This window comes from Bubalus bubalis, chromosome 11, assembly GCF_019923935.1.
Source record: "Bubalus bubalis isolate 160015118507 breed Murrah chromosome 11, NDDB_SH_1, whole genome shotgun sequence".
Lineage (NCBI taxonomy): Eukaryota > Metazoa > Chordata > Mammalia > Artiodactyla > Bovidae > Bubalus > Bubalus bubalis.
This window is the reverse complement of record NC_059167.1, coordinates 49,596,387-49,609,364: the sequence shown is the minus strand read 5'-3', so window position 1 is coordinate 49,609,364 and position 12,978 is coordinate 49,596,387. Positions and strand designations below refer to the sequence as shown.

Genomic DNA, 12,978 nt, shown 5'->3' with positions numbered 1-12,978 from the left:
AAAGTGTCCAATATGCTACTGGGTAAAAGCAGAGGGCAATTACTTATAACTCCAGGAAGAATGAAGTAGCTGGGCCAAAGCGGAAACAAGGCTCAGTTGTGGTTATATCCAGTGGTGACAATAAAGTCTGATGCTGTAAAGGGCAACATTGCATAGGAACCTGAAATGTGAGGTCTGTGAACCAAGGTAAATTCAGTCAGTTCAGTCACTCAGTTGTGTCTGATTCTTTGTGACTGTATGGACTGCAGCATTTCTTAGAGCTTGCTCAAACTCATGTCCATTGAGTTGGTGATGCCATTCAACCATATTATCCTCTGTCATCCCCCTTCTCTTCCTGCCTTCACTCTTTCCAGGCATCAGGGTCTTTCCCACTGAATTAGTTCTTCCCATCAGGTGGCCAAAATATTGAAGCTTCAGTTTCAGCATCAGCCTTTCCAGTGAATACTCAGGACTTATTTCCTTTAGGATTACTGGTTGGATCTCCTTGTACTCGAAGGGACTCTCAAGAGTCGTCTCCAACATCACAGTTCAAAAGCTTCAGTTCTTTGGCACTTAGCTTTCTTTATGCTCCAATTCTCCCATCCACATATGACTACTGGAAAAACTATAGCTTTGACTAAATGGACCTTTGTCGGCAAAGTATTGTCCTTGCTTTTTAATATGCTGTCCAGGTTTGTCATAGCTTTTCTTCCAAGGAGCAAGCATCTTTTAATTTCATGGCTGCAGTCACCATCTGCAGTGATTTTGGAGCCCAAGAAAATAAAGTCTGTCACTGTCTCCATTGTTTCAAGGTAAATTAAATGTGTTCAAGCAGGACATGGCAAGAGTGAACATTGACATACTAGGAATCAGTGAACTAAAATGGACAGGAACGGGCAAATTTAATTCAGATGACCATTATAACTACTTCTGCAGGCAAGAATCCCTTAGAAGAAATGGAGTAGCCCTCATAGTCAACAAAAGAGTCTGAAATGTAGCATGTGGGTGCAGTCTTCAAAACAGCAGAATGATCTCGGTTCGTTTCCAAGGCAAGCCATTCAGCATCACAGTAATCCAAGTCTGTGCCCCAATCACTGATGCCAGTGAAGCTGAAGTTGACCAGTTCAATGAAGACCTACTTCTAGAACTAACTCCAAAAAAAGATGTCCTTTCCATCATAGAGGATTGGAATGCAAAAATAGGAAGTCAAGAGATACCTGGAGTAACAGGCAAGTTTGGCCTGGGAGTACAAAATGAGGCAGGGCGAAGGTTAACAGAGTGTCAAGAGAACGTACTGGTCATAGCAAACATCTTTTCCAGCAACCCAAGAGATGACTGTACATGTGGACATCACCAGATAGTCGGTACTGAAATCAGATTGATTATGTTCTTTGCAGCCAAAGATAGAGAAGCTGTATACAGTCAGCAAAAACAAGACTTGGAGCTGACTGTGACTTAGGTCATGAGCTTCTTATTGCAAAGTTCAGGCTTAAATTGAAGAAAGTAGGGAAAACAACTAGGCCATTCAGGTTTTGGGGATTCCCAAGTAGCACTAGTGGTAAAGAACCTGCCTGCCAATGAAGGAGACATAGAGGCACAGGTTCGATCCCTGGGAAGACCTCTGGAGGAGGAAATGGCAGCCCACTCCACTATTCTTGCCTGGATCAACTCCCTTATGATTATACAGCAGAGGTGATGAATAGATTCAAGGGATTAGATCTGGTAGACAGTGCCTGAAGAACTATGGACGAAGGTTCATAGCATTGTACAGGTGGCAGTTTACCAAAACTGTCGCGAAGAGAAAGAAATGGAAGAAGGCAAAGTGGTTGTCTGAGGAGGCTTAACAGATATCTGAGGAAAGAAGAGAAGCGAAAGTTAAAGATATACTGCAGTGAATGCAGAGTTCCAGAAAATAGCAAGGAGAGACAAGAAGACCTTTTTCAATGAACAATGCCAAGAAAAAGAGGAAAACTATAGGGAGAGACCAGAGATCTCTCCAGGAAAATTGGAGATTATAAGGGAGCATTTCATGCAAGGATGGGCATGATAAAGGACAGAAACGGTCAGGACCTCACAGAAAGAGAAGTGATTAAGAAGAGGTGGCAATACCTACAGAAGTATACCAAAAAAGTCTTCATTACCTAGTTAACCATGGTATAGTTAACCATAGATCACTCACCTAGAGCTGAACATCCTGGAGTGTGAAGTCAAGTGGGCCTTCGGAAGCATTACCACAAACAAAGCTAGTGAAAATGATGGAAATCCAGCTCTACTATTTCAAGTCCTAAAAGATCACCCTATTAAAGTGCTGCACTCAATATGCCAGCGAATTTGAAAACTCAGCAGAGGCCACAGGACTGGAAAAGTTTAGTTTTCATTCCAAGCCCAAAGATGGGCAGTGACAAAGAATGCTCAAACTGCTGTACAATTGTGCTCTTTTCACATGCTAACAAGGATATAGTCAAAAATCCTTCCAGCTAGATTTCGATAGTATGTGAACCAAGAACTTCCAGATGTGCAAGCTTAGGTTTCAAAGAGGCAGAAGAACCAGAGATCAAATTGCCAACATTGGGTGGATCATGGAGAAGGCAAGGGAGTTCCAGAAAAACAGCTACTTCTGTTTCATTGACTATGCAGAAGCCTTTGACTGTGTGGATTACAACAAACTATGGGGAATTCTTAAAGAGGTGGGAATGTGAGACCACCTTACCTGCCTTTGGAGAAATCTGTATGTGGGTCAAGAAGTAATACAACTGGACATGGAACAGCTGACTGATTGAAAATTGGGAAAGGAGTATGACAAGGCTGAGTATTGTCACCGTGCTTCTTTAACTTAAATGCAGAGTACATATGCAAAATGCCTGGCTGAATGAAGCACAAGTTGGAATCAAGTTTGCCAGGAGAAATATCAACTACGTCAGATATGCAGATGATAGCACTCTAGTGACAGAAAGTGAAAAGGAACTAAAGAGCCTCTTGCTAAGGGTGAAACAGGAGAGTGAAAAAGCTGGCTTGAAACTCAGCATGCAAAGAAACTAAGATCATGGTGTCCAATCCCATCACTTCATGGCAAATAGAAGGGGTAAAAGGAAGGGGTAAAAGGAAGCAGTGACAGGTTTTATTTTCTTGCGCTCTAAAATCACTGTGGACAGTGACTGCAGCCGTGAAATTAAGAGACGCTTGCTCCTTGAAAGCTATGACAAACCTAGACTGTATTAAAAAGCAGAAACATCACTTTGCCACCAAAGGTTTATATAGTCAAAGCTATGGTTTTTTCCTGTTCAGTTCAGTCACTCAATTGTGTCCGACTCTTTGTGACTCCATAGACTGCAGCACGCCATGGTTTTTCCTGTAGTCATGTATGAACGTGCGAGTTGGACCATATAGAAAGTTGAGCTCTGAGAACGCATGCTTTTGAATTGTGTTGGAGAAGCCTCTTGAGAGTCTCTTGTACCTTAGGCAAACCAGTCAATCCTAAAGGAAATCAGCCCTGAATATTATTGGAAGGACTGATGCTGAAGCTGAAGGTCCAATATCTTGGCCACCTAGTGCGAAGAGTGAGTCATTGGAAAAGACCTTGATGCTGGGAAAGATTGAAAGCAAAAGAGAATGGTGCAACAAAGAATGTGATGGTGAGATAGCATCACTGACTCAGTGGACATAAATTTGAGCAAACTGTGGGAGATAGTGGAGAACAGAGGAGTCTGGCATGCTACAGTCCTTGGGGTTGCAAAGAGTCAGACACAATTTAGTGACTATAAAAAACAAAGTTCTTCATTAACTTAAATAATGTAGTGTGTTATGAAACAGTTTTATCTAATTGAAAATTCTTTGTACAGGGAATTATGCTTTGTATACTAGTATTTTGATATATTTCAAATATTTAAAATAGTGATTTGAATACAGATTTGGGGGAATTTTTGGCTTATTCACTAATAAACAAGCGTGGAAAATTTAGGAAACGTTTCCCCATTTTTATAGTAATATCAGTACCTAAAATGTCTTTCCATTTATATAATATTTAGTTGATGTTCATTTCTTTGGGTGTTTCACCTACATATTTTTAGAAATCTAGTTACTAAAATAGGTAATAACCAGAAGAAACAAGGAGAAAAATTATTGTCTTAAGTCTGGTTTCACGAAACACATGGACTTGTATATATAGAAAAACCTGAGTTCTTGAAACGACTTGGGACTAAGTAAGAACAATGACTCCTGCTCTACTGGCGTTTTAAAACCGCAGAGCGACTTAAAGCTGTAGTGTTAAGCAGCTATTAAGAGTTTTGTAGTCTGTAGCATGTCTTTACACTTCAGTTTTCTCAGATTATTGAAATGGAAATGTTATTTTTCTTATTTAATGCATTGATTCTCCAGACCTGCAATCAGCTACTTATAGATACAATTTTAATTCTTGCTCTCTTTTACTTAGGACTTTCTGAAAACCAAGTAAGATAAATAAAATGTGAAATGCTTTGTAAGCTTTAAAGGGCTCTACAACAAATATTTGTTATGAATAGTAACAGGTGTATGTTCTCTAGCATGATTAACTGATCAAGGTCAAGAGATCATGGATGTTTGGAAAGAACTGAGTTTGAGTTTGATTTTGAATGAGAATAGAATTTTTACTGGCAGAGATAGAGCTATTGAGTGTAGGAAATAATGATAGCCAAAGATAGTAGAGATAAGTTCAAGGGTCAGAATTTAAAACTCTCAAATTCAGAGTAATTTTGTTTCTTGTGTTAAAAAAATTCTTATCATAAAACAGTCTGTTTGTACTATCTAGCTGTTACATAATCAGAATTTTAATCCAAAATATCCCTATTCATTAACTTTTCAAGTAGCCTAAGCGTCTCACAAGAATGCTACTCTGATTATACAAAAGCTTTCCCAGGTACTTATAATAGCCATCAGTAATCACATGCTTTCAAGATAGAAAAAAAAAATCATTTTTATGTTATCTCAAAGGATGAAACAGAGGAGCTAGGTACTGTAATACCCTTGTTTCCTGGGCATATTTTCCCTTATTGAAAAAGCAGACAGATGAATCTGTTAGAATAATTTTTGCCCTCTAAAGTATGTTAAGATATAAAATATCTTATTAGTAATGACAATGGAGAAGGCAATGGCACCCCACTCCAGTACTTTTGCCTAGAAAATCCAATGGACGGAGGAGCCTGGTAGGCTGCAGTCCATGGGGTCGCTAGAGTCGGACACGACTGAGCGACTTCACTTTCACTTTTCACTTTCATGCGTTGGAGAAGGAAATGGCAACCCACTCCAGTGTTCTTGCCTGGAGAATCCCAGGGACGGGGGAGCCTGGTAGGCTACCGTCTATGGGGTCGCACAGAGTCGGACATGACTGAAGCGACTTAGCAGCAGCAGTAATGACAAGATACTATCCTTTATTATTGAATGCTTTCTGTGTGCCAGATGTTGTGTTGGTTGCTCTTAAAAGTTAAGATATGAAAGGTTTTTTTAGTAATGATAATAGCTTGCATTTATTATTAAATGCCTTCTTTATACTAAATACTGTGTTGCATGCTTTATTTTTAAATGCACTATAAAGCACTGGGTAAAATAAGGTGTTATAACTCTTACTTTACAAAAGAAGAAACGGAGGCTCAGAGAAGTTAATTAAATTAGCCAAGAATACATAACTTATCAGTGACAGGGCTTTGATTTGAACTTAACCTGTCTGATTTGAAAGCCTGGAGTATTTTTTGCTTCTACTTTCAGTGTACAGTTGTGAGAGCATTAAAATATTATGTGCAGTTTTAAAATCCTTGTTACCAAGTACAGTGTGTTTTATTTTCAAAAAGAATTTTTACTCAGCCTACATATAGCCTATTTCCATTTCTCTTGCTAATCCTCTAAGGCTACAGTCCTTTAGGCTTTAAGGTTATAGTTTTCAAAATAAAACTTCACTTAGGAATGAAATCCTTATAAAAACAAAGTTTTATTCAAAAGTCTAATAAATAGCGTATAAAATCACAGCTTCTCTGTCAAACACACCCAGTATATTCCCTAAGGAAGAGCCCTTTAGGCTCTGGGGAAGCTAAATTTAAAACCCTTGTATAATCCTAACTCTATTATGAGCCCTTTCACATGAATGTGTGAGGTTTTATCATTCAAGATTAGCCATTTCAACTTTGTGTGTAAGAATAAATGGACAATATAACCTAAAGCCATGAATTGTTTAGTTACTCAGTCATGTCCGACTCTTTGCGACCCCATGGACTGTAGCATGGCAGGCTTCCCTGTCTTTCACCATCTCCCAGAACATGCTCAAACTCATGTCCATTGAGTCAGTGATGCCAGCCAGTCATCTCCTTCTCTGTCGTCCCCTTCTTCTCCTGCCTTCAATCTTTCCCAGCATCAGTCTTTTTCAATGAGTCAGTTCTTTGCATCCGGTGGCCAAAGTATTGAAGCTTCAGCTGCAACATCAGTCCTTCTAATGAATATTTAGGATTGATTTCCTTTAGGATTGACTGGTTTGATCTCCTAGCAGTCCAAGGGACTCTCAAGAGTTTTCTCCAGCACCACAGTTCAAAAGCATCAGTTCTTTGTTGTTCATCCTTCTTTATGGTCCAACTCTCACATCCATACATGACTACTGGAAAAACCATAGCTTTGACCAGATGGACCTTTATCAGCAGAGTAATACTGTCTCTGCTTATTAATATGCTATCTAGGTTTGTCATAGCTTTTCCTCCAAGAAGCAAGCATCTTTTAATTCACAGCTGCAGTCACCATCTGCAGTGATTTTGGAGCCCAAGAAAAAAAAGTCTGTCATTGTTTCCACTGTTTCCCCCTCTATTTGCCATGAAGTGATGGGATCAGGTGCCAGGATCTTCATTTTTGAATGTTGAGTTTTTTGAAAGCCATGAGTAGACCACCTCTTTGTTAAGTGGACAAAACTAACTTTTCATTAGACATTTTAAGTTGTTAAAAGCTTCTAAAGTGTCTCTCTAAAATTTTTTTTTAAAACAAACTTATTTACTTAAGCATCTAAGGTTAATTTATTTGTGGGAACTTAGTTTGGCATATGCTTTGTGTTTTATGTTTTTTTTTTTGCTTGACATATTTTGCTCTGCCTTCTTTCATAGTCGTTATTTATATATTTATTTGAAGCCATATTTATTATTTTCCCACATTGAAAGGTATTTTATGAACTATTTGAGTGTATATTGTATATAATAGATATTTTGTAGTTTCTTTTTATCCCCTAACTTTAGATCACATCAATTTTTGCCATTATTTATTGTTACTTGTATGATATGTTGATTATATTACTTTTAATTTGACTCCAAAGTATTTTTTAATTTAGCTCCAAAGTATTTTTACTTAGTTGTAAGCAATATTCTGAAGACTTTAAAAATATTTTTCCACTATTTAAATCATTGTAGGTATGAATGAAAGTTCATTTTTATCAAAACGTCCTTCTACTTCTGAAGTAAACAGTGTTAACCCAAAAAAGTCTAAACCCAGTGAAGGTGTTTCTGGAACAAATTCCTCAGCTGTATTTTCTTCAGTTAAATCTCTTTCAGTGACATCTCCCCAGGCTATGCCATCAAAAGGTAAATATGAAATGTGGCATATATAAAGAAATTATAGTATTTATATATGAATTATAGAAATTGTAGTACAAATGATTAATAGTGGTTATTGAAGGTTAAAAAGTGATGAATCATATATATTTTGAATTTATTTTAGGTTCAAATACTTCATCAAATCAGTCTAAAAACGGAACACCTTTTCCAAGAGCCTGTCCAAAGTGCAATATTCATTTCAATCTTTTGGATCCTTTGAAAAATCACATGAAGGTAAAATTTTTCAGAATTTAATTTGAAAAAGGTTTGTAAATCCTTAAAAATACTGATTGATTTGTAGTAAATAATGATTTGTTCAGCTCTTAAGATAAATATTCTTGTAATATTTTCATATAAGGTAGAAGTTCATATTCATAATCATTGTTTTCATGTAAGATGAAGATCCCCTGGAGGAAGGCATGGCAACCCACTCCAGTATTCTTGCCTGAAGAATCCCTATGAACAGAGGTGCCTGGCGGGCTATAGACCATCAGGTTGCAAAGTGTTGGATGTGACCGAGTGACTAAGCACAGCACAGGAAAAGATTTAAAAATGTCTTCTGAGTCATCAAATTTTAAAAACCAAGTTCATATATATTATGCCTACTTATCATATTCTAATTTTAAATGAAAATAATGCATTATTCAAAATATCTTATTTACTACCTTACACATAGTTGAAACTTCTTAAAAATAGGCATTTTATAATGTGTTTAATGTTTCGTATAATGGCTTCCCAGGTGTAGCATATTATATATATTGTACCTGGTGAGACTGGCAATTATTTTCCAAAATGTAGCTTTACTTCCAAAACATATTATACCCTTGTTTGTGATTACTCATATTAGAAGTAATCACAACTTCATATAATATTCTATAATAAAACACTATACAATATTTTTTAAAAAGGATGCAATCTCTTGAATGGGAAGATATCTCTAAGACATATTATTGAATTGAGTTGAATGTATATGAATAATTTATGATATATTTATGTCATAAAAAATCTTACAGAATAATCACTAAATCTTGCTCAGGGAAGTATAAAATTATGAAGACTTTTTATGTTCTAGATTGTGTATTTTATACACAAACAATAATTTGTAATAGTAGTTTCCATTTTGAAAAAATAAGTTTTTTAGATTATTTGTAGATGATTTTATTTTGCTTTTTTAATAGATAAATAGATGACTATGCCTCAGAAATATTGTTTTCTTTCAATGAAAAATACCTAAAACATAATTCAAATATGCTATAATAATAAGAACCATATACTTATTTGAGACCATGGAGAGACTACTAAGCTTTAAAAACATCATTTAATCCTTAGAAAATTCTTCTTCTTTTTTTTTTTTTAGAAACTAAACATATACTTTATCTTCTTTGGCTGCTCTTTGTTGCTGTGCATGGGCTTTCTCTAGTTGTGGAGAGTAGGGTGGGGGTTACTCTCTAGTTGCAATGTGCAGACTTTTCATTGCAGTGGCTTCTTGTTGCAGAGCACAGGCTCCAGGTGTGCAGGCTTCAGTGGTTGGAGCACACAGGCTCAGTTGTTGTGGCTCGTGGGTCCTAGAGTGCAGGCTCAGTGGTTATTGTTTATGGGCTTAAGTTGCTGCATGCCATGTGGAATCTTCCTGGACCAGGGATTGAACCCATGTCCCCTACAATGTCAGGTGGATTCTTATCCACTGCACCACCAGGAAACTAGAAAATTCTTTGAGATAGACATTTTTATCATTGTTTTAGACCCAGTTAGTTGGTGTAACTGATGTTCAAAACTTTAAGGGTAAGCTCAAGTTCTCAAATACTTTTTACCACCTTTTGACAAATGTATGGGCTATTTAACTTGAAGACAGATATATTAGTTCTTTTTTAGGGTATGGAATTAGATATTTATCAACCAGATCTAGATTACTAATTACATTATTTAGATTTCTATGTCTTCACTTAGTTTTTGTCTACTTGCTCTGTCATGGATTGAGAAATAACATCTCAATCCACATCTTTCAGTACCAATATTTTCTTTGGTATATTGCAATTCTTTTCTAAGATTGTTGATACTGTTTGTGATACAGATGAATCTCTTTTATAACTATACTGTGAATGTATCCTTTAGGATTTTTATAAAGTGTCCTTTTTTGTCTTAAAGTTTGACACGTTTTAGACTCACAACCTTTGTTTTCTTCTGGTTTCTATTTGCCTAATGTATTCTTTGTTTATCCTTTTATTGATATTTTCAACCCTTCTGAGTTGCTTTGTTTTAAGCATGCCTCTTGCTTTAAGTAGAGAGTTGTAATCCTTAGTAATCCTACATGAAAATCTTTTGTTTCCAGTAGTTGATTTAAATTTCCTTATTTTCATCAATGTGATAGGTTTCTTTGATCTTGGTTCTGTCACAATTTTTTTTAACTAAGTTGAATTATCTTTCTTTCTTTCACTCTGTGGTTGCTTTATATGTATGTAGTTTGGATTTTTAGAGAAGTTGTATGTTTGTTTTCATGTTTATCCTCATCCTTCAAGTTTGAATGTTATATGATTCCAGTAGTCTTCTATTCTTATGGCCATTCTCTCCTGTTAAAATTGATTAAAGTAGCTTTAAATTTCCTATTCTTAACCCCATTCATACTTTTTCCTCTGCTACCTGTATTAGTCAATATTATCATTCTGAATGTAGTATTTCTTTGTACTATTAAAAATGCTCATACCTATACGTCTTTATTTGGTAATTCTAAATTATATTCCTTGATGTGCTGCTACCATGTGGAAGCAATCTGTGAACTTGCTTGACCTCATATTTATTGTCCTTTTACTTCCTTTCAGTTTTTATTTGTTGGTTATATCATTTTTCCATTGTCAAGGACATATACCATTTTCAGTATTCTTAACCTTATTTTTGTATTTGTTTTAATCCTTTTCCACAGTAAATAGATTCTGTGTTCATCACCAGTCTTTTTGTCATGGTTCCTTTGGGGATCACTTGTTTGATTAAAGTTCATCTAGTAATTTCTTCAAAAAGAGCCTGGAACAGTATTCTTTGAGTTCTTTCATGTTCAAGACATTTGACTATAGTCCTCTAAAACTTTAAATCTTAGCCTGGTTCTCATTTCTGAATTTTGCGTTCTGTCTTTTGTATATTTTCTAGACTTTGCTTTCCTCTCAGTTGCTAAATCCCCCAACCTTCTTCAGTGCACCTTTTTCATTTTTGGTTGTTGTTGGTTTGTCATTCAGCTTTTTTTAATAGGAGTATGAAACATTGTTTAAAAGATACTTTGAATGAGATTTATATGTTTATTTTAAAAATCTGGTCCTACCTTAGTTTTCTGTAGAAAAAAAAGAAAATGGAATAACAGCAAGCAGTTGATCATCAATTATGGATTTATGAGTATTTAGGGTAATAAACTTTTATAGATGTACTAAATTAGACATTTCTGAAGAATATGAATCTTGCAGCATATTTTACCATAGATTACGTAGATTCTTTTGTAGATTTCAGAATAGCCTCAATTCTCAAATATGACTCAGAATAACTCTTCAATCTGAAAGCCAAATTTTTGAGTATAAAGATTATCCACAATTGTAATTAGAGACACTATTCTTTTCTGTAATTTTTTGCATTATAATTTTCCTGATGTTTGAGATCCATCCCCATAGTAAAACCACAGATAAGCTGAGAAGTTTTGTCTATCAAAATGATGTTACAGATGTACATCATTTGTAGTAAGACACATATTTTAAATCATTTTTCTAATATTGCTGGTGAGTTTACTCTGATTGATCTTTTTCTCCATTTTTCCTTAAAGTCAAACCCAATGCTTTTAGACAGAACTTAGCTTTCTAAAGTTCTTTTAACAGTCCAAGTTTCCTCAGTTTGAACTCTTAAATATTATGTGTGTCTTAAGAAGAATCTATAAATATAGGTAGCAAAACCTTTCTCATTTCCCTCTTTTTATTGTGGTTTCATTTCAACTGTGTCTTTCAGAGTATAAACCACAGAGGATCATATTGTATTAGAGAACTAATGTACTTATCCTAGTTTAGCTTATGGGTGCAACCTTAACTCCAGAAACAAATTATATCATTTTTGGTCAGTTCATTTTATTTAGTATTTTTTTCTCCTCTCTTTTAGAGGATCTTTTTAAGATTTTTTTGGTGTGCCTTTTTTTTTTTTTTCCCCCTTTAAAGGTTTCAGAATTGACAAGTGAGCAAAATAAGTGCAATCAAAGGAAATGTTATAGGTCTGTCATATCAAAAGCCCAGTTTCTCATGTGACATACAAAGTTTCACCAATAATGTAGCATTTCAATATGGCAGGAGAGGAAGATGTTGTTATTTTTATAAATGGAATAGAGTTGTGTTTAGATTGTCAAACTTTCTTATGATGTGACTAACTTACTAAATAACATGTTTAGGAAGAGTTTAGGAGAAGGCAATGGCACCCCACTCCAGTATTCTTGCTTGGAAAATCCCATGGATGGAGGAGCCTGGTGGGCTGCAGTCCATGGGGTCGCTGAAGAGTTGGACATGACTGAGAGACTTCACTTTCACTTTTCACTTTCATGCATTGGAGAAGGAAATGGCAACCCACTCCAGTGTTCTTGCCTGGAGAATCCCAGGGATGGGGTAGCCTGGTGGGCTGCCATCTATGGGGTTGCACAGAGTCGGACACGACTGAAGCGACTTAGCAGCAGCAGCAGCAGGAAGAGTTTTAAGTCAATGGTTTGCATTGTAAAATAATTACATAGTTGTTTTTGTTGCTCAGTCACCCAGTTGTGTCTGACTCTTTGTGACTCCATGGTTTGTAGCATGCCAGTCTCTTTGTCCCTCACCATGTCCCAGAGTTTGCCTAGGTTTGTGTCCATTGCATTAGTGATGCTATCCAGCCATCTCATCCTCTGATTCCTGTTTCTCCTTCTGCCCTCAATCTTTCCCAGCTGAACTGTGGTGCTGAATAAGACTCTTCAGAGTCCCTTGGACTGCAAGGAAATCAAACCAGTCAAACCTAAAGGAAACCAGTCTTGAATATTCATTAGGAGGACTGATGCTGAAGCTGAAGCTCCAATACTTTGGCCACCTGATGTGAAAAACTGGCTCATTGGAAAAGACCCTGATGGTAGGAAAGATTGAAGGCAGGAGGAGAAAGGGACAACAGAGTATGAGATGATTGAATGATATCACCAACTCGATGGACATGAGTTTGAGCAAGCTCCGGGAGTTGGTGATGGACAGGGAAGCCTGGTGCTGCAGTCCATGGGTGGCAAAGAGTCAGACATGACTGAGTGACTGAACTGAACTGATGAATATGCAGTGGAGGTAACAAATATTCAAGGGATAAGAACTTGTGAACAGTATGCCTGAAGAACAATGGAAGGAGGTCCACAATACTGTACAAGAGGCAGTGAACAAAACCACCCCAA

The 12,978-nt window shown here is 36.4% G+C and overlaps 1 protein-coding gene across 12 annotated transcripts in view; it reads left to right on the top strand.

Annotated features, from left to right (window-relative positions):
* Positions 1-12,978, top strand: part of ZNF280D (zinc finger protein 280D) — a 131,449-nt gene that overhangs the window by 48,248 nt on the left and 70,223 nt on the right. For all 12 annotated transcript variants that reach the window (XM_025295656.3, XM_025295653.3, XM_025295650.3 and 9 more), the window contains 2 exons: positions 7,386-7,556; positions 7,693-7,802. In XM_025295656.3, coding sequence (XP_025151441.2) covers positions 7,386-7,556; positions 7,693-7,802 — 281 coding nt within the window. The remainder of the gene's footprint in view (positions 1-7,385; positions 7,557-7,692; positions 7,803-12,978) is intronic.